Source organism: Lipotes vexillifer, unplaced genomic scaffold, assembly GCF_000442215.2.
Source record: "Lipotes vexillifer unplaced genomic scaffold, Lipotes_vexillifer_v1.1 scaffold185, whole genome shotgun sequence".
NCBI lineage: Eukaryota > Metazoa > Chordata > Mammalia > Artiodactyla > Lipotidae > Lipotes > Lipotes vexillifer.
Genome location: NW_006794406.1, coordinates 1,112,665 through 1,134,857, shown reverse-complemented (window position 1 = coordinate 1,134,857; position 22,193 = coordinate 1,112,665). Strand labels below are relative to the sequence as shown.

General features: G+C 38.8%; 1 protein-coding gene across 1 annotated transcript in view; it reads left to right on the top strand.

Moving 5' to 3' along the window:
• Positions 1-20,736, top strand: part of GPR63 (G protein-coupled receptor 63) — a 53,787-nt gene extending 33,051 nt beyond the window's left edge. The window contains exon 2 of the mRNA XM_007467188.1: positions 18,872-20,736. Within this exon, the coding sequence (XP_007467250.1) occupies positions 18,946-20,277 (1,332 nt within the window). The 5' untranslated portion in view covers positions 18,872-18,945 and the 3' untranslated portion in view covers positions 20,278-20,736. The remainder of the gene's footprint in view (positions 1-18,871) is intronic.
• Positions 20,737-22,193: the final 1,457 nt, after the last annotated feature.

Here is a 22,193-nt window from a genome sequence, read left to right as displayed (position 1 = left end):
TAGGGAAAGATTTCTTAAACTTGACACCAAAAGCACCATCCATAAAAAGAAAAACATAAATTGGACCACATCAAAATTAAAAATTTCCACTTTGGACAAGACTATTAAGAGGATGACCAGACAAGCTATAGATTAGAAGAAACGAGCTGCAAACTACATATCCCATAAGACAGTATATAGATATATAAAGAACTCTCAAAACAGTAATAAAGAAATTCAGTTAGAAAGTGGGCAAAAGATATGAAGAGACATTTCACTGGAGATGATATGCAAATGGTAAATAAGCCCATGAAAAGATGTCAGCATCATTAGTCATTAGGGAAATGCAAACTAAAACTACAGTGAGATTACTACACATCTACTAGAATGGCTAAAATAAAAAACAGTGACAACACTAAATGCTAGTGAGGATGCAGAGAAATTGGATCACAAATACATTGTTGGTGGGAATATAAAATGGTACAGCCACTTTGGAAAACTGCTTAGCAGTTTCTTATCAAATTAAACATGCAACTACCATATGACCCAGTAATTATACTCTTGGGCATTTATGCCAGAGAAATGAAAACTAATGTCCGTATAAAAACCTGTATTACAAATATTCATAGAAACTTTATATGTTATATGCAAAATCTGGAAACAACCCACATATCTCTCAGCAGATGAGTGGTTAAACAGACTTGGAGATTGATGGATACCACTCAGCAAGAAATAGGAGCAAACTATTGATGTATGAAATGACTTGGATGAATCTACAGAGAATTATGCTGAGTGAAAAAAGCCATTCCCCAAAAATGACGTACTGTATGATCCTATTCATGTAACATCCTTGAAATTGTGTCATTATAGACATGGAGAATAGATTAGTGGTTGCCAGGGGCAGGGACAGCAGTGGGAGTGTGGGAGGGAGAGGGCGTGACTATAAAAGTCAACAAGAGGGATCCTTCTGATGGAACTGTTCTGTGTCTTGACTGTGTCACTTTCAATATCTTGTTTGTGACACTGTAAGAAACTCAGGGCAACTGGTTAAATGGGATCGCTGCGTTATTTCTTACAATTGCATGTGAATCTACAATTATTTCAAAATAAAAAATTTAATTAAAAAGATAAATGTTACTTGGCTTAGAGTTGGGTTAAGATTCTAATATAAATATCGATGTGATTCTAAATGCTGGAGAGGATTTTTTAATTGGAGCAAAAAATTCCATAATTGATTTAAAGATTTATATGTTCACTGTAAATTTTTGATATTTGTAAAGAATCAATTCATATAAAAACATGAATTAGAGGCTGTTTGCATTTCCGCCGTGTTTACCTCACGTAGAAACTAGTGAGGACATGAACAAATCGATGAGAAAGTTATTTTTTTCTCTCATTCTTTCCTTTAAATTTCTCCAGTTTAAATTTAAGTTTCTTTTAAATATTTAGTTTATATATTTAAGCACTTCAGAAATACAGTATGGAGCATAGTACAGAATTTAGTTTTTATGGATTTTGGAAAACATGTTGAAGCACCTAACATTTTAGGAACTGGTAACTACTGTTATATGTTTCTACAAGTGCAGGCCAGTGCAGAGTTGAGCTTGTTTAACTTCACTTGAAAGCTCAGCAGCTCCTGGACAAAGCCCTGTTCCCAGAGCACAGATGTGGACAGTTTCACATCCTCACGGCTCCATCCTTACTGCTAGACTATCAGTAATGAGTGTGCTTCCTGATTCACTGGTAATTTGAAGGCCAGGCATACTCTCTCCACTTTTCCTTAAGTTAGAACAGTATTAAATGTGTAAGTAGAGCTACAGAGGTTAGGCAACTGAAAGCAACCTAGCCAGCAACTCCCAAACGAGCACTTCTGTTTAATGCATCTGGGAATCACCTCAGGATCTTTTCAAAATGCAGATTCTGATTCCATAGCTCTGGAGCCTGATATTACACATTTCTAAGGAGCTCCCAGGGGATGCGATGGTAGTGCAGATTTGCTACTTTTTCATTTGACATTCCAAAGGCAACAAGATAGCAACAGGCTTATATTAAAGGCTTAATTTTTCAAAGAGTACGAGTGGAATGTAGGAGATAGAAGATGACACAGGAGAAGAAGAAGGAAGGAGGAGCAGATAGCCAGGGCCATGGAGAAGGCCTTCCGAGAGCATCAGCAGCAGCCTGCCCTGCCGGAGGTAGAAGCACTGGTGAGGATGGAGGCTGGAGACACTTACAGCAAGAAGAGCCATCAAAAGCAGATGTGGAGGGCCTCCCTGGTGGCGCAGTGGTTGAGAGTCCGCCTGCCGATGCAGGGGATACGGGTTCGTGCCCCGGCCCGGGAGGATCCCACATGCCGCGGAGCCATGGCCGCTGAGCTTGCGCGTCCGGCAAGGGGAGAGGCCGCGACAGTGAGAGGCCCACGAATTGCAAAAAAAAAAAAAAAAAAAGGTTAAAAAATAAAAAAGCAGATGTGGAAATAGCGCTGCTGGGGTGGTGGTGGAGTGGGGGGCAGAACAGCTATTGCTCTTCTCTGCTTTGGCTGAAACCACAGGCATTGGGAACCTCCTTGAAATGTGTGCCCTGGGCTTCACATACAGTTGGTTCCGTCACCCCCAGGGATACCCATGTGTCACGCTAAGGAAAGCCACCACTCAGAACCTGTCTTTCTGCAGTCTTTTGCGAACTCTCAAGATGTACGGTAGCATACCAGCCATGAAACTGAGCCCTGTGTCCTGCACAGCTGTATCTTTAATGACATCCCAACATAACTAGAGAGGCTGGGGAAGTGAATAGTGTTCGTCAAAATATGTCATCAGGTGGAGAAGCTCATTCACTCACCTTAGTGGTAGCTGGGCCACTCAGCTATAATGAATAATTCTTATAGACTACGGTTTTACTGTTAGAATTTTCAGTGAGGCATGGCTTTATGCTTTCTTTCAGATATATTGAAAATATTCTTCAGGATTCAAGTTAATTATTTTTATTTTCTCATAAAAATAATAAAAAGACATTAAAAAGTAGAAAGAAAAGGAAAAGCCTACAATCCTACCACCATTAACATATTACTTTCAGCATTTGAATGATTATTTCTTTTGAGGCTGTGTGTGTGTGTGTGTGTGTGTGTGTAAAACAGTTATAAGTATATAAAAATGCAATGTTCCATCCTGCATTTTATGACTTTACATTATAAGCATTTCTCCATGTTTCTACAGTCTTAAGTAACACTTAAAGTGTCTGAATCATGTCTTACTGAGTTAACTAGGCCTCTAAATATTGGTCATTTAGGTTGAAAGAGTCTTAAAGAGCTGTCAGCATTTGGAGTATATGTGTGGGAATGGGAACTAGAAGCAGATGATTAGGAAAAGGAAATGTTCTTTCTTTTGGGTAGCTTTTTTTTCCTCTAAGTTTAAAATTATCTCTAAATCCTGAAGTGTGAGGCGGTTCTGTTACTTTATTACAAGGATTCACAGAGGTGGGTATTTTACTTGGTGGGTAGTTATATGTAACAGAATGTATTTAATCCAAGAGAATCCCAGATTACTTTCTTTTTTTAATTTTTGAAAAATTTTAAAATTTTTTATTTTTATTTTTTGTATACATCTTTATTGGAGTATAATGGCTTCACAGGGCTGTGTTAGTTTCTGTTGTACAACAAAGTGAATCAGCCATATGCATACATATATCCCCATTACTTCTTAAAAATCAGTCTTCCTCACCATCTGGCCTTAGTGAAAGACCTAATAAAAACTTCCTACCAGATGCCTTGCTCCTGGGAAGAGAATGTCACTGTAACACAGTGGTAACTTGTGGGGGTGGTGTGCAGAGAGTGCACTTGGAGCACAGAGACAAGGTGCTTAGTCCAATTTGCAGCCTTAAAAAAGGTACCTGGAGGGAATTCCCTGGCGGTCCAGTGGTTGGGACTCCATGCTTTCACTGCCAGGGCCCCGGGTTCAATCCCTGGTTGGGGGACTAAGATCCTGTAACTCTCTGGCTCTTTACTTAGAGAACAGAAAACTGCCCTGAGGGTCAGATCCCACTGGGTACTTGACTTCGTCTATTCCCTGTATTACTATACTAATCTCTGTAGCTTGCTTCCCAAAGAGACAAGATAGATCAAATGTTTTAGTAAAGAAGTATAAAGGCAATGCTGTAGAATAAACTCTTTTTTTAAGGGTTTCACAAACAGAGAATAAAAGGAGACACTGGGTTTTAAATATGATGAAAGAATTTAAAAAATTAATGACTCACTAGCTTTTTATGGAGTGTATACTATATGCCAGGCTCTTAACTGGGTTTAAGGGCACAGTGCTGAGCAAAAAGTATGTCACATCTCTGCCTTCCTAGAATCTGTTCTCCAATTGGGGCAGGGGCGGGGCAGGCCTGTGCACAGGTATGGATCTAGGGATGCCATGGATAACTGTAAAGTGACTGCCAGTGGAGTCTTATCACAGAGAAATACATGTAGAAATGAGACAATAGGACAGGAGTTGGGGGTTGGCTAGGTTTTGGCTAGAGAAGATTTCCACAGTAATAGAAGATAAAGACTTCACAAAGCAAATGGGGAATGGGGATGGATGAATAGTTAGCAGGAGGTTGTTATCCATTTAGCAAATGTTTACTGAACGTGGACCATGCGGCAGGCACAGTCATAGGTGTTGGGAATCAGTTGTGAATAACCCAGGAAAAAATTACTGCCTCATGAGACTTGTTGGTAGTTTGGACCAGAGTGATGGCAGAGGGGTTCAAGAGAAGTGGCCTGAAAGGCACAACATTTAGGAGTTAAAATGGACAGTTCTTGGGGGAAGGAATGAATTATAGCTGAGGGAGGAAGCTGTCAAGGTGACTCTTAGGTTTCTGGCTTGTATAACCAGATGGGTGGCAGCCCAGTCGGTGAACATGGGAACTCTGGTGTGGGGTCACTTAGAGTGGGGAGAGACCACGGCCCTAAGTTTAATTTGGACATTTAAGGTTTGAGGTGCCTTTGAGATATCCAAGTGCAGATGTGAAGTGAACAGCTGGGTATGTGAGCCTGGAACTTAGAAGTAAGGTTTGGGCCATTGGAACATATTTGTCAGGTGTCTGCATTCAGGCAGTAATTGAAGGAGTGGGTAGGGAGGAGATTGCATATGGCATGAGAAGAAAAGAACCAAGCTTAAATCTCCTTTTTTTTCTTTTTTGTGTTTCTCAAAATCGGAGTAAATTGTATTGCTTTTAATTAGCATGTGGATTTCAATCTGAGTACCCACATACTCCCTTTGGTATAAAAAACAAAACAGAACAAAACTTGTTTTCACCCTTTGCTCTATGCAAGTAGTTTATAGGCCAAAAAAAGAGATATCCAAGTTTTAATACAGCAGTTATAGTTCTAGGCAGAGCTGTAATAAAAGATTCCAGGTTCATTATCTAATAAGACTTGGTATTTCCTTGAATTTATAATCGAACACCACTGTGAGAAACATCAATGGCAGGTTAAATAATGTGTCTGAATTATTCAAAAAGCCTGATGAAATTAAATTGGGCTGCATTTTCCCCAATAATAGTTTCAAGGCAGGTAAAGATTTCTCAGCACAACAACGACCTAATGAATGTGAGCCAAAGACTAAGAGTTAGAAACAGGAGACAAAAGGAGATGAGCAAAACCCATCACCCATGGGGCTCATCATTTCTGTTGGTTTTTGTATTCCTAGAAAGGTTCCAGAAGGTTACTCTTCTATTAGCCACTTAAAAATTAAATTTTTCTAGTTTTTAATTGTAATTAATTTACTTTTCTATTAAATGCTGATCTTTCTTGACACTTGAGTTTCAGTTTTAATTGTCATCAGAAGTCGCTTAGACTATTTTCTCCGAAACAAAGCCCTTGCTGATATTTAGTTTAATTTCTCCTTGGTGATTGTGGGGAAAAGTAACATGAATGCAAATAAATCCTCATGCTTAATAATCTAATTTTTAAAATGTCCATGGAAGAACTAAATGTTCCTTTGAACATTCTTGAGAAAAATTCTTCTTTTTTTATGGTGAGTATTCTGGTTGAAATTAGAAATATATTAGGAATGGAACAGTGTTATAAATAGAACATTGCTATGATTCATACTTAAAATGTGTGCATAGCATTTTTTTCCCTTTAGCTTTATTGCATATAGGTTTTTTTTTTTTTTTTTTTTTTGGCGTTTTGGGGCCCCCCCCCTTTCTTGGCCCTCCCGCTGCCGGACGCGCAAGCTCAGCGCCCATGGCTCACGGGCCCAGCCGCTCCGCGGCATGTGGGATCCTCCCGGACCGGGGCACGAACCCGTATCCCCTGCATCGGCAGGCGGACTCTCAACCACCGCGCCACCAGGGAGGCCCTGCATATAGGTTTTAAGTTAGGTGTACCTTGAAAATAAGTGAAATTTTGATGCAATGATGATTTTCTCTTTATAAAAATGACTCCAAATAAAGCTTCCCCTACCCCATCCACTCTACTTGATTGTTAAATATTTTCCTCTGGTTAGTTTGTTCAAAGCTTCCTTTTACTCTATCTACAGATAAAACAAAAAATAATAATTCAACCCAAAAAAGTAGACATTGCTATAGTGATATAAATTTATTTGTAGACTGTTTTTCTAAATTTTAAAGCAGAATGCCCAATAAAGATGATTGCTTTTGTAAAAATGAAATCAAATTGAAATTTGGGCTACTTCTGATATGAAATGCCTGGTTCTTTATTTCTAGCTCCCCGTAGAGAACTCAAGAGTAGCCTGAGTATATTTGCGTCCATCCTGGTGTGTTCTTTGTCTACCGTTCCCCTTTTCTAGTTAGAATCTCTAGACAAGTATTAAGGGCCTACTATAGGTAAAGAAGATGGATTTATGTGTGATGCGTGGTCTCTTTCCTCTCTTAGTGTTAATTTTATTTCTTTCCTGAATGAGAGGAAAGATACGGGTGAAGGGAGGAATCCTTTGAGACCAAGTGAAATTTTTGTCTGAGTGTGGTGAGTATCAGAGAAGGACAGTGGTGTGATGCCTTTCCTCCTCCAGCATTGCCTGTGGCCCAGAGTGGGAGAGAGATGCTCAGTAACCCAGGATACGAGTGTTTCTTCTCTTAGGCATTTTCCTTTCCTTTAGATTTTTACTTTGCTCAAGACAAAAGCAGACAGTCTGAGTAAGGCCAGTATTTCAAATTCTTACCTGTTTTTATTTTACTGTGCCAGTTATGAATTTGCTAGAACACTTCGGTTATCTTATTAGTCCTCTGCTGGTCTTTACTAGAGGCCAAATATGTGTATACTTCATTCCTTAAGGGACAGAAGAGTTCTAGAACAGCAGCAGTTGTTTGAATTTCTCGACCTTCCCAGCAGCCTGCGCTCAGTGGACTCAAGGTCACCCTTTAGAGTGTGTACAGTGAGCTAGGACCCGGGGAGGTGGGAGGTGTCTGCTGGGAGCCCTGAGAAGTCTGAACCCAGGGCCTTCACTGGTCCCAGTTTGTCAAGAAGATCCACAAAGTAGATGGCTTGCCTCTCTTCTCCATGGTTAAAGGGTGCTCTAAATGGTTATTGCGTTTTTAGCATCACTAGAGTACACAGCTTTGTGTTAGGGCTGATAGGTTATAAAGAAGATAGGCTGAATCCTGCGTCCTGTTTTATATAGGAAACAGTGAGGAAAGTTCCACAGAATAATAAAGATCAGTATTGGTTTAATGTGAAAAAAACTTAAAAAGCCAGAAGTAAAGAAGGAAAATATATTTTGCACCCTTATTTTCACACTAGAGAGGAAATCCTTTTTGTTAGTTTGATGTTTGTTCTTCTGTCTATTAGTCTGCTTAAACATGTACATTTACATGTACATACACACATGTACACGCATCTACATACACACAACTGGGAATATGTTGTATGTCATTCTGCAAGTAGATTTTTTCACTCAGTGTTTGTGAACATTCTCTGGTGTCACTATTATGGATTAGCTTATTGTTTGTGATAGATTGTGTGTACTATAATTCATTTAACTACTATTTTATTGATGATCATTTAGAAAAGGTCTAGTTTTTCACTCAAATAATCCTGCAATAAATATCCTTATCTTCATGTTTCTGCTTTTACTTCTATAATGTGGAATTCCAGACAGTGTTTAAATTGTTTATTTTTGATATTGAGAAATACTTCCTGTTTACCCTCCAAAAAACTGAACAAGTTTATACTCCCACAAAGGTGTACAATAAAGATATGAATTGCATAAAATAGTTGAAGTGCTGTAGAAAGATCATGGTTATAATATGTTGCATTTTGATGGCACTTTGTATTTTATAATCCTCTTGCAATCTATCTTATTTAATTCTCACAACCACTGTGTGGAATGGTTTTATATCTGCATTTATAGGGATTGCATTGAATCTGTGGATAGATTTGGGTAGAATGGATATTTTAATAGCACTCTTCCATCCATGAACTCAGGATATCTTTCCATTTATCTGTGTCTTCTTACAGTTTCTTTCATCAAAATCTTATGGTGTTTATTGTACAAATCTTTCACCTCCTTGGTTAAAGTTGTTGCTATTGTAAATGAGATTGCTTTCTTAATTTCTCTTGCAGGTAGTTTGTTGTTAGTGTATGGAAACACAACTGATTTTGTGTGTTGATTTTGTATCCTGAAACTTTACTGAGTTTATTTATTAGTTCTAATAGGATATTCTCTAAGATCATGTCATCTGCAAAAAGCAATGATTTTACTTCTTTCTTTGCAATTTGGATGCCTTTTTTTTTTTTTCTAGTCTATTTGATGTGGCTAGGACTTTCTAGTACTATGTTGAATAAAGTAGTAAGAGTGGGCATCCTTGTCTTGTTCCTGATCTTAGAAGGAAGGCTTTTCACTTTTGAGTATAATATTAGCTGTGGATTTGTCATATATGCCCTTTATTATGTTGAGGTACATTCCTTATACACCTAATTTATTTTGAGTTTTTACCATGAAAATATCTTGAATTTTATCAAATGCTTTTTCTGCATCTATTGAAATGATCATACGATTTTTATCCTTCATTCTGTTAATGTTTGCATATGTTGAATCATTTTTGCATCCTAGGAATCAATCCCACTTGATCATAGTATATGATACTTTTAATGTGCTCTTGAATTCTGTTTGCTAGTATTTTGTTGAGGATTTTTGCATCTATGTTTATAAGGGATATTGGTTTATAAATTTCATTTTCTTGTAGTATCCTTGTCTGGCTTTGGTATCAGGGTAATGCTGGCCTTATTAAATGAGTTTGGAAGTATTCTTTCCTCTTCAGCATTTTGGAAGAGTTTGAGAAGGATTGATATTAATTTAAATGTTTGGTAGAATTCAACAGTGAAGCCATTTGGTCCTGGCTTTTATTTGTTGGGAGATTTTAAATTACTGATTCAATCTCCCTGCTCATTATTGGTCTGTTCAGATTTTCTATTACTTTATGATTTAGTCTTGGTAAGTTGTATGTTTCTAGGAATTTGTCCATTTCTTCTGAATTATCTAGTTTATTGGCATTTAATTCCTCATACTTAAAATGGGGATTATAATAGTAATAATCTCAGAATTGCTATGAAATTTTTAAAAAGCTAATTTATGTATATTAAAAAAGCTTAAGACATTCTTTCACACTCTACTTTCTAGAAAAACTCAGGAGAAAAGAAGTTATCCTCTTTAAGAATACAAATTCCTACTTTGAGTATGGACTAAATATCTTGATATGCTTCTGAGTACTTAAAAACAAAATTCTAAATGTTCTCTTTTTGAATTTCCACTGTTTTATTCCAAATGTGTAACTGAAAAGGTAGAGATTTTTAGCTTTCTGATTATTTTTCTCTGTATACATATGGGATATTCTGTGAAAGAAAGGAAGTACAGATATTAAACATACTGCTCTTATGATTGACAGTTTAATTTGATAAAATTATCCAGGATATGAGTGTATACCAATGAGAACAAAGTGTTCCATGATGGAAGTAGTCCATGTAATCAACCTGCCACCAGATGGCTGGCGGGTGCCACAGACAATGATGCCATAGTCACTAAGTCAAGTGTTGTCAGATTAAGTACTAAGTGGCTGTAGCCAGATTCATTTTGGAGAGTGGAAATCCCATGTTGCTGAGCCGTGTACAACTTCCATCTGTACTACCATGGCCACTTTGTTCATAATCCCTTTTGAGAAGAACAAGAGTAGAGAAAAAGGTTGGTTGACCTCTGTAGAATGCATCATCTTCTCTACCAGATTATTTACCTCCTTATCTGTGAAGTTGCTATTTGGTGAGCATGTATATGGCCAGCCAAACCATTAGCTACTGTCCATGAATGAGTGTAGATTAGTACTTCTGACGTGTCTCTTTCAAAATGAACAACCAGGTACAGTAGGCCCTCTGTATTTGCTGGTTCTGCATCTGCAGATTCAACCAATGGTCAGTCAAGAACGCTTGGAAAAACATTCAGAATGTTTCAAAAAGCAAAACTTGAGTTTGCTGCACACCAACTATTTACATAGGTTTTACATTGTATTTACAACTATTTACATAGCATTTACATTGTATTAGGTGTTAAAAGTAATCTAGAGATGATTTAAAGTACACAGGAAAATGTGTGTGGGTTATATGCAAATACTATGCCATTTTATGTAAAGGACTTGAGCATCCTTGGATTTTGATATCCATGGGGGTACTGGAACCAATCCCCTGGGATACCGAGTAATGACTATATACCATTCAAAGCTTTGCCCTCTGGGAAGTTTTCCCTCTGCTGTGACCTTAAGGGCTCCTGAGTGGGGCTGTTGTGTTACAACTCTTCACTCTTGGGTGGCACCAATATATTGTATAGAACCATTTCTAAATCACGCCTGAATTTTTCTTCTTTAGTTAACTGGTTGGTCATAAGGAACTCGTCTTAGTGAGGCCACAGGTAACATTTGAAGAGAGGATCAGTGTAGCAAGAATAAGAGCTATGGGAATATGAGCCACTTGCTTATGTTAACCTAACTGTGCTCATAGGACTTGCCAGGCATGATTTCATATACACCTCTTCTGTTTAAGGTTGAAGAGCTCTGTGCATACCCAATTTTATGGCTTTGGAAGGTCAGATAACCCCGTTCACGTGAAATGCTCACGCTCTGTAGCTTTGTTCAAAATCCCAAAGGTTTCTGTTCACCTATAAAAGGACTGCCAAATGCCATACTATGTAGCAGCCCCTATCTGCCACAGGCACTTAAAACACCAGTGAAGCTGTTGGGTCATGTAGCCCAAGTGGCAAAGCAGCTGTCATGGCACTCTGGACCTGTTGCTGAGCCTTCTCTTATTAAATGCCCCCCTCAAACCTGGCAGCTTTGCAAGCTACTTAATAAGTGGGTTAGAATAACATACCCAAATAAGTACATGATGCCATCAAAATCCAAAAAGCCTACTAAGTACTGTGCCTATTTTTTAGTGGTAGAAAGAGATATCTTGACCTACTACAAGATCCCTAGAAAGTTTACAAAGATGGTAGGCCAAATTTTTGTAGTAATCTTTCCCCACCTTTGGCACACCTGTGTTTTACCAAGTATAGAGTAGTTACTACTTACTTCTCAGTCAGCACGTAATGGAAAGCATGACATTCTACAGAATGGAGAGGCCGTCAAGGTCCCTGTGGACTAGATTATGAGAGTGTGCTGGAGAGCTGATAGAACCCTGAGGTAGCGTAGTAGGGTGCCAGCTGGAGCCAAACTGCTCAGGCATTCTTTGCTAGCACATATAAAGAAAAAAATAATAATTTTCCCAATCAATAGCTGTGTACCAGATGCCGGGGAGTGTGTTTATTTATTCTAGCAAGGAAATCACATCTGGTACAGCATCTGCACTCTGCAAGATCCATCTGTTTTCTCTAATGCCAGATAGGCAAGTCGAATGTGGATGTTTTAGGAATGATCACCTTCATCCTTTAAGTCCTTGATGATGAACCTAATCTCTGTAGTCTCTACGGGAACAAAGTGGTCTACAGTTTTCATAGGTAGAGGTAGTGCTAGGAGTTTCACCTGGCCTTTCTTATATTATAGCCCTAACTCCACACGTCTGGGAACCAGTGAGGGAGTCTGCCAGCTGCTGAGTGTGTCGGTACCAACTCCACATTTCAGAACTGGGAAAATAATGATGGCATGAGTTCTGGGGTGAGTGGTAGCTGGAAGTGAGCACAGACTCCATTAATCATGTGACTTCTATAAGCCCCTACTCCGAATGGTGGAACACAGTACCATTTTGGGTCTCCAGGAATGAGAGTCATTTCAGAGCCATATCCAGCAATCCCACAAAGTTCTGATTATTTCCCCTTCCTCAGTGTATACACTGGTAATTTGTTGCAGGTTTTTTGGGGAAGACTGGAATATTTATAGTATAAATTTATAGCTGTGTAGCAAGGTCCTTCCTCAAAGGGGCCTGGCTTTCTTGATAAAAGAGGTTCTAGGTCTGTGTCCTGGCTCAAGTTTGGGAATTGATTGAGGAGTTGCATTTTTCTATTTTATAGCTTTGCTGCTTATACAGATCAAGTAGCACTTGGTAGCTTTCTAACTATTTCTCTCTTAGAAACACCATGATCAAACACCAGTGATCTCTGCAGGTCAGACTATTCTGATTTCAGCTTTTGCTCGCTGCCCATTTTGATAATCATGCTCACCTCATCTTTTGTTAAGTACTGTCACTGAGCCCCTGCCACTCTGAGATACTATCATCCCCATTCAATTTAGGAACCCATTTCTTGGATGACAACATTGCCCATTGTCATTCGTGGTCTTCAGAGAGTAGCTACTATAGAGCTCTTCAAGAATGCTGCTGGTCCTTTCAACCAGTGTAGCTCTCAAAGACTTGGTGAAGGCAGTGCCCTCTGGATCCTACCAAGTGATGTAGTTATAAGTGGGTGAGCAGGTCGTACGTGATAAATCGAGTTCAGCATTCCTATCTGCTGAAGTCTTTGGATAGTTCCCTCTCTACCAAGGAGTTATGGCATCTCAGTTTCATGTAGTGTAGGTTGCCCTGGGGACCAGGCTCCCGCCAACCAACTGAACATACTATTAGAGGCATTTTCAGCCATTTGAGCTAGCACAGAGAATCCAGAATCTTGGTTTAGTGTGCCCATATCAATAAATTTGATCTGATCTAACATTATATTCCTTCTAAGCTGACTCAATACCCTCAGTATCCATTTTCATACATACTCCCTGGTTTCTGTCTGTGTAAATTGGAATTATCTTGCATATCTTTTGATATAAATGGTACTTCTTTCTAGGTCACAATTTATACCTCACACTGGATTCTGCTGGGACTTGATTCTGGTCTTAGGTCTACAAGCAAGAGAGGTAGATGGAGCAGGGTCCTTAGGAAGGGCAAAAATCCCTTGCAAGATGCTATCTTAGGTGAGGCCCTTACTGGTTTTTCAGGCAAAGAGAGAGCTAACCTCATTAGGCAAGGGAGGAAAGGCTATTACTATTGGTAAAGAAGACTGCAGCACAAGGTCCTAAGCCTCAGCTTCATCAAAATCCCCATATATCATCATCCCAATTTTCAGGCCCCTACTCCTTCCCAATCAGGCCCTAACTTTAACAGAAGAGACTCTGTAAGGTTAGGAATTCAATTTGCATTGTAACATTGCCACCCATAGAATTAGACTTTGATTTAGTTTTCAGAAATTCCATTTCTGGGGCAATAGGAGATAAAAGTTTTCTTTCACTGTTGTTGAAGGAGCTTTCTGGATCTTCATCTAATCCTTGAGCTTGGAATTTAAAGTTCTCAATTTAAGTTTTTCTCTCCTCCAGAAATTCAAATTACAGGCCCCACCCCAGACCACAGACTTAGAGACTCACAGGGTGGGGCTCAGGAGTCTGTAGTTTAACAGATGCTCTAGGTGATTCTTATATACCCTCAACTTTGAGAACCACCGATGTAGAACAACACCTTCAAAATTCTCAGAGAAAATTATTTTCAGCTGAGAATTCTAAACTGAGACAATTAGTATGAACAAATAAAGACTTATTCAAACATACAGGACTCAAAATTTACCTCCGTTGTGTTCTTCCTTCAAAAGCAATTGGTTCCTGGAAAAGAAGGAAGTGAACAAAAAGGAAGCAGTGAAGTGGAAGACAAAGGATCTAGGAAATATGGAAGCCAAGAGCCCAAGGCAGAAAGGAGGATTTCCAAGATGGTAGTAAAGAGATGTTTCTGGCTGGCATCTTTGTAACAGAGAGAAGTGTATCACTTCAGGGAGGGACATGAGGCCAAAAGAATGACTCCAAGATGAAAATGTAGTTGATAAATCTGACCTTCCAAAGTATAATACTTCTAGGTATAAAATCTCTCAGGTGGGGCTTCCCTGATGGCGCATGGTTGAGAGGTCTGCCTGCCGATGCAGGGGGCACGGGTTCGTGCCCCGGTCTGGGAAGATCCCACATGCCGCGGAGTGGCTGGGCCCGTGAGCCATGGCCGCTGGGCCTGCGCATCCGGAACCTGTGCTCCGCAGCAGGAGAGGCCACAGCAGCGAGAGGCCCGTGTACCAAAAAAAAAAAAAAAAAAAAAAAAATCTCTCATGTGGAGCAGGTAAAAAAATATTGATAGTTATTTTTAAAAATTGAAAATAAAAAGTAAATTATTTATTCTAGGAAATCCAAAATTTATACAAGAAAGAAAACATTCTTTTAGCTTATCAGTAAATATACTATTAGCCTAAATACATTAATAGAAACACTAACTTCTGTAATTCAAAATTTTCAAATAAAGATTTTGGTAGTATGAAGGGATGAGAAGTAAGTTAGGAGGTGCTATGGCAGGTAAACCCTTATCCTAATAGGAAATCAGGACATAATATACAATATTGATAAATCAAAAAGCAATTTCTTCATATTATTTAGATATATAAAGAATAAGTACTTTTGATAAAAACCTTTAAAATAATTAAAAATGACTACCTCTAAAAACAGAAGTGGAATGGTGAAGGGTAGTACAGGATTTGACTGTCATTGAAAATCTTTTGATAATTTTTTAAGCAAAATTATGTGCATATAATGTATAAATATTAAAATGAGTAAAGAAGAAATTCTCTGATCTGACAAAGCATAATGCAAATAAATATAATTTACCATATATGCATTGGCTGTGTGCAAAGCATAGTACTCATGGGGACAGTGAGATTTATAAAATCAGTCTATGCCTTTTAGGAGCATATACTTTTTTCAGAGAATTGAAACAAATATCTAAAGCACTGGAATTGCAGATAAGACTAAAGGACGAAGACCAGGGGAATTCTACAACCTCCACTGCCCATTCCAGCCTGTGAAGCCCCAGTAATTGTGAAATTCTGGCGCACCCGAAACATAAAACACTTACTTGTGTCATTAATCTGATTGCCCCAGTGTTGTTTCTGTACATGCTATAAGACAAGAGAAAGAATCATAAATTCAATCACTTCTGCCATACGTGAGTTTTACGTGTGTACATACATGTGAGGTGTGTGTATATATGTATGTGTGTGTATGAATATATACACATATATATAAACCTTCACATACAACTTTAATTTTTTCTTACTTAGAATATGTAATGAGAGTTTCTGACAAATAAAGACTAGCCTAGATTAAACATTAGGACTGTTAAGCAAGTATTACAGACCTGAGCTAATTTTCTACTGTTCTTATGTTGCTACTGTCCCATTTTCTGTGGAAGTACAAATTTTAAGTATAAAACTTTTATTTAGTCTTTTGTGAAATTCAAAGAAACTGCAGGTCACAATGGTATTTGATGAGAATATCTAAGAGGAAAGAATCTTTCAACATAGTTACAATGAGTATTCAAAAGCTCTGCTTTGGTTATTACACTTTGTAGTGAGAAAAGAAAGGCCAGAGAATATTCCTATTCTGGTAGCCAGGAGTACAATGAATGAAGAGCATGTACAGATAGATACCAGGGCAAAGGCATTATTAACTTCATGTATGTTACGTTCCCTGTTATTAGAAATTCCAGTTCTTTTCCTTAATGTTTAACTATAATATTGCTTTTGTTTAATCCTTTTATAGATTCTTTATATATTTGGGAAATTTACCATTTCTATTTAATGAGCACTGAAAAACTGATTGGAAGCTCTGTGTGTGGGGGTTGGCCTTGATAGTGGGTGGGCTTCAGTATCCAGGATAACTGGGCACCAAGCTGGCATTTTTCTTGGGACACCATCAAATGTTAGTATCTAGAATTTTTTCCTCTAGGGCTTTTTAAGTTACTGGAAAAGACGAGTCTTTCAGTCCTGCATGGTAGCATATGCCTGGCTGCTGGCTGTCTGGGAACAGGGTGGAGATGGGGGCTAGGTTCTCATGCTGAATGTGCAGACATTCATCCAGTCCTGCTGTGTTCAGCCCTGCACAAATATGCTAAAGTTTAGTGCTTATCAGCTTCAGTTGTGCCAGTGACTGGGCTACTGGCACAGGAGTACGTGCTTTCATGTGGTTGCTGGAGAAGACCCCCGAGCCTGGAGTGGGGTTCCGATGGCTCTGTGTATAGATTTTTCAATTTCCCAGTTTTCAGCCACACCTACACTTACTGTGGTAACTGGCACCTCCTAATCCAGAGCTGCTCTGGGGATCTACAGGGTGTTTCAGCCTCTTCTAAGCATATTTCTGTGTAAGTATTGAAGATAAAAAGTTCTCTGTTCTACTCTGTTCAGTTACCACACCACCATCTGCCTTTTGCTTTGAAACATTTAAAAAAATCTCTTATCTATTGATGTATCTTTCATTCATACTTCTTGTCCTTTTGAGTTGTACATTTTATTTTTAAAAATCCCTTTACTGTCATTTTCAGTGTAATTTTGAGGTGGTGGTTCAGTCCTGTTTAACCAGAAATCCAGGAACCATTTGTTCATCACTGTCTCTCCAGTGCCTGGCTCATAGTAGGCTCTGAAATAAATATTTGATGGATGAATAATTGAGTGACTTGAGTTAGAAGTTTTTATAATGGCAGTAAAATGTTGTGACTATATATACACATGTAACAACCTTAAAAAGCATCTTTTAAATTATGGTTTTGTTTTGGCTCCGTTCCATTTTTTGTTTTAGTTCTTCAACATGGTCAAGAAAACTAAGTGTTTTAAAGTGTGTGCTATCTTCAGGATGGATATGTTTGTTTACTTAGTCAAGCACAGTTATCACTGTTACCTTAGGCTTAATATACACATTTGCCTAAGGTACACATTTATAATTTTTCTCTAGAGATAGAATCATATTGAGGCTGATTTATGTAGTAAGCACAGTCTTTATTCTTATTTGTATGTATATTTAGGTAGTTATAAAGAGACTTGTGGTGATTATGGTGTAAAGCTACCACTGCCCCTTTTTCCATTGGCCCTTTGTGGTTAATAAAGTTTGGGAGTCACTGGATTAGTGGGGCATCTTATCCAGGTATGTTTTGCATTTCAAAGTGAACGTGTGAGGATGGATAACATATAGTAGAGACAAAGAAATAAAGCTATAACAGTGAAAGTGTATAGTACAGTTAATATTTTGAACAAACAGATGAATATTCTCCTCCTTCATAAGGTTAGCCATGCACCACAAATTGGGGATTACAGAGAGATACGAGTATAGTAGAGAGCCAATGATTTGGCTACAGTGCTGGATCTTGGGTTTTGTAAATGGGATGCTTCTACCCTCAATACTATAGGAAATGAATAAATGAACTTTTGGCATTTACCCCTAAGGTCAATGAGTAATTGTAAATCCAAATAATGAGAAAATTACAGCATTGTCTTAAACTACTGTGCACCCCCCCCTCAATCTTAGGGGTTTATTAAAGGAATCTACCCAGAAATCCAAAGAGAGTTCTTTCTAATTAAAGAGATTAAAGCTACCTCTCCAGTAAAGAAGTAAGAACCTACATAACAAGTGGGTTAGGAAGATAGTTGATTAAGGAAGTCCTTTACGGAAAACTCCAGGGTCACAGAAATTAAGACGTTGGGGGTTAGGATAAGAGGAAGGTGATAAACTTTTTGGAGCAAGGAAACGAAATGTTTTCTAGAATGCATTATTCACGCCTGAATATTTTCCTAGTCATCTTCTTTAGAATGCCCATCTTTATTTCTTGGTTGACATCTATCAGGTTGCTGACATACAAGGCTTAGGGAGAAGAAATTGAGAAGATAGGAGTATTTGTATCAGAAAATAAAGGGTGGAATTGGGTGCATGGGAAAGAAGAGAGAACAGGAGAAGCAAAGAGAGCTTTAGAAAAGAAAGGAAGTCTTAAAAATATGACCAAGACGTTTTACAGATAATTTTTCTTCTCTTCTTGAATAACTTCTCCAGTAGTTATGTGGTGGGATTTCTGGGAAGAAACACTTACAAATAAAATAGAAAGCCAGGAAACTGTTTCAGACCCTTCACTGGAAATAACCTAGTACCTACTTGTGAAAGTGTTAAAGCAAAAGTGTCTGATTATCATGTGTTAAATAGGATACTGATTTCAAGGCTCTTTGCCAACTAGTTTTGTGCTAATGTAAAAATGGAATATGAACATGTACCAAAGAGCTATCAAGAATACTCTCAGGAGAGCCATTATCAATAAAATCTATATTAATAGTGACTGTGGAAAGCTATGCTGCTCCTGGAAATTTAAAAGAAAAATTAACTGTAAAGTTATAATTTTTGCCTTTAAGGCAGTAATACATTTTCATTCTTTTCACTTTCACTTTATACATGAATGTCATGAAATTTCCATTGTAGTTGACTAAAAATGAAACAACAGAACAACAGTACTTTCGTGATGACTAAGCTAGAGACTTAAATATTTTTAAAGGGTTAAAAAAAGCAGAAAACTGGTCCTTCATGATGAAAAGTAAGAAGTCAAATATTATTTACAAAACTCATTCCCATTCATTTTTTTGTGTTTTGGGCTTGTTTTCAGGCAAAAGGACTCCTATGGAAGATGGAAGTCTTTGTGCATTTTCCAGAGTGTGTTTCCAAGCCCATCAGTGAAACATGATACTGCTGCTCTGTGTTGAAATACTTGAAGAACACATCTCTGCCGGCGCCTTCCATCCTGCTGAAACCATGGTCTTCTCTGCAGTGTTGACTGCGTCCCATACTGGGGCATCCAACACAACATTCGTAGTTTATGAAAACACCAACATGAATATTACGGTCCCTCCACCATTCCAGCATCCCGACATTGGTTTGCTGCTTAGATACAGTTTTGAAACCATGGCTCCCACCGGGATGAGTTCCTTGACACTGAATAGTACAGCTGTGCCCCCAACACCAGCAGTTTTAAGGAGCCTAAACTTGCCTCTCCAGATCATCCTTTCTGCTATAATGATATTTATTCTGTTTGTGTCTTTTCTTGGGAACTTGGTTGTGTGCCTCATGGTTTACCAAAAAGCTGCCATGCGCTCCGCCATTAACATCCTCCTGGCCAGCCTGGCTTTTGCAGACATGTTGCTTGCAGTTCTGAACATGCCCTTTGCCTTGGTCACCATTCTTACCACCAGATGGATTTTTGGGAAATTCTTCTGTAGGGTATCTGCTATGTTTTTCTGGTTGTTTGTGATAGAGGGAGTAGCCATCCTGCTCATCATTAGCATCGATAGGTTTCTTATTATAGTCCAGAGGCAGGATAAGCTGAATCCATATAGGGCTAAGGTTCTCATTGCAGTTTCTTGGGCAACTTCTTTTTGTGTAGCTTTTCCTTTGGCAGTAGGAAACCCTGACCTGCAGATACCTTCCCGAGCCCCGCAGTGTGTGTTTGGGTACACAACCAATCCAGGTTACCAGGCTTATGTGATTTTGATTTCTCTCATTTCTTTCTTCCTACCCTTCCTGGTGATACTGTATTCATTTATGGGCATACTCAATACCCTTCGGCACAATGCCTTGAGGATCCATAGCTACCCTGAAGGTATATGCCTCAGCCAGGCCAGCAAACTGGGTCTCATGAGTCTACAGAGACCCTTCCAGATGAGCATTGACATGGGCTTTAAAACACGTGCCTTCACAACCATTTTGATTCTCTTTGCTGTCTTCATTTTCTGCTGGGCCCCATTCACCACTTACAGCCTTGTGGCAACATTCAGCAAGCACTTTTACTATCAACACAACTTTTTTGAGATTAGCACCTGGTTACTCTGGCTCTGCTACCTCAAGTCTGCATTGAACCCACTGATTTACTACTGGAGGATTAAGAAATTCCATGACGCCTGCCTGGACATGATGCCTAAGTCCCTCAAGTTTTTGCCGCGGCTCCCTGGCCACACAAGGCGACGGATACGCCCCAGTGCTGTCTACGTGTGTGGGGAACATCGGACTGTGGTGTGAATATTGGAACTGCCTGACGTTTTGGGTGATGGTTGTTCTTTATCTGACTTTGATTTTTTTTCTCGTGGCTTCTCCACTTAAACTATATTGTTTTTCATAGGGTGTGTGTGTGTGTGTGCAGTGTGAAGAAAGAATGGTGATTAGTTATAAGTCTGTTACCAAGGATACACAATAGGGAAGTGATCACACGTGTTACCTCCAGGGTTCAAGAGAAATCCTTGATGTAGGGTGGGGAGATGGTTTTCTGTTCCTTTGATTGATTTTGTTTTTCTAGTAGGAATCAGGATTGTGCTTTATTGAGCCTGCAGTTACAGTGAATTGTAGGTATTCTGTATGCTGCTAAGATATGCTTTGTCGAGTTTATCAATTATTTTTTTCTGGAAGACACTGCTGCTTTTTGCCATCACATTGGAGCCAAAAACCACATACATCTCAGTAGATAAATATTTAGTTTTATTTAAAAAAATAACCCAAGGGGGTTAGTGACATTCTAAAGGTCATGAATATTTACTTTGGTGCACTTTAAGAAACAATGTACAAACTAATTGTCATGTTTTTCAGAATTGTTTTTATACATGACATGTTGTGCTTTAGGAAACATTGCATTATTTCTAGGAAGATAGTTTTTTAAAAATGTTTTGTCTGTATGTACAGTTTTAAAGGAGGGAACATAAAAATGAAGAACTTTTTCTAAGCACAATAGTGATTCTTCAGAGCAGTAGGGCAGAGTTGAGATAGAGCACCCTTGCAAATTTAAATGGGATGCAGTGAGGCTGTGGCTGGTGCGGGCTGTGGCCACTCCTTTTACCCAAGGATTCTCTGAGTCCAGTGGGGAGAAGGGCACCATTTACTAGACGTCTGCCATGTGCCAGGCCCTGTGCATCATTTTATCCTCACAGCATCCTGTGAGGGAAGTATTATTTCTTCCTTTTTGCAGATGAAGAAGGCAAGTCTCAGACTAAAACCCTGCCCAAGGTTAGTGGTAGAGCTGGGATCCAAAACTCTGTCCGAGTCCTGAGACTGCATTTCTACTGTACCACACGGACACCTCGTTCAGGTTCAGGTTTGGACGTTTCAGAGTCGAGAGGGAACTATGTGTATCCTTTCATTTTCTTTTAGACTAAAACCTTCTTTTTAAAAATAGCTTCATTTTTTGTATTACCAAAAGAAATGTGAAACCATTACAGAAAGTCTGGAAAATAGAAAAGAAAAAATAAAATCATTTATAACTACCATTTTAGAGAAGAACTAAAAATCTTAGGTAAGTAAGGGTATAAGGAAATAAGGCAATTTTTTGGTTTGCAAAACAAGTGACAATTACTGAGAAGTTAAATTCAGCTGTATATAGGTCTTTGCCCTGTGGGTTTAGATGTTTCCAGTTGTCCAGCTGTATTTCTCAATGTTCTGGGCAGAACAGCATTGTTGCCCCAGTGCTTGGCCAGAGCAGAGCTGGCTATTGAAGAATGTGAATGTGCTCAGAGGTGTGTCTCCTGTAAAGAGGTGAAGATAAGCCCTGGACTGAGCCTAGAGCAAGTTTTCATTAAGGCAGGTCTGGGGTTTCAAATTATTTTTCTCTTGATGATGTTCTGCCTCTCCCCCACCCCAGGTGCAACCACGGCCTTTGGTGCCCTTCTCTCTCTAATCATGGGAACATGTTATAAAACATCCCCCAGGGATGGAGCTTCAGACTATGGCCATAAGTGCTGAAAGTGTAGCCTCTTGGCTACATCATGGGCTTTATAAATAGGCAAGTTAACCTTGAACACTTTTTGGATTTATAGCATGTTTTCAGAATTATAGTGCTTTGTGACCAGTGGGAAATGAGCCACTTTTCTTCAGTTGTACAACCAGAGAGTTGGACTAGATGAATCTTCAAGGTCTTGTCCAACTCTAATGTGAGAGTAGAGATTTTTTTT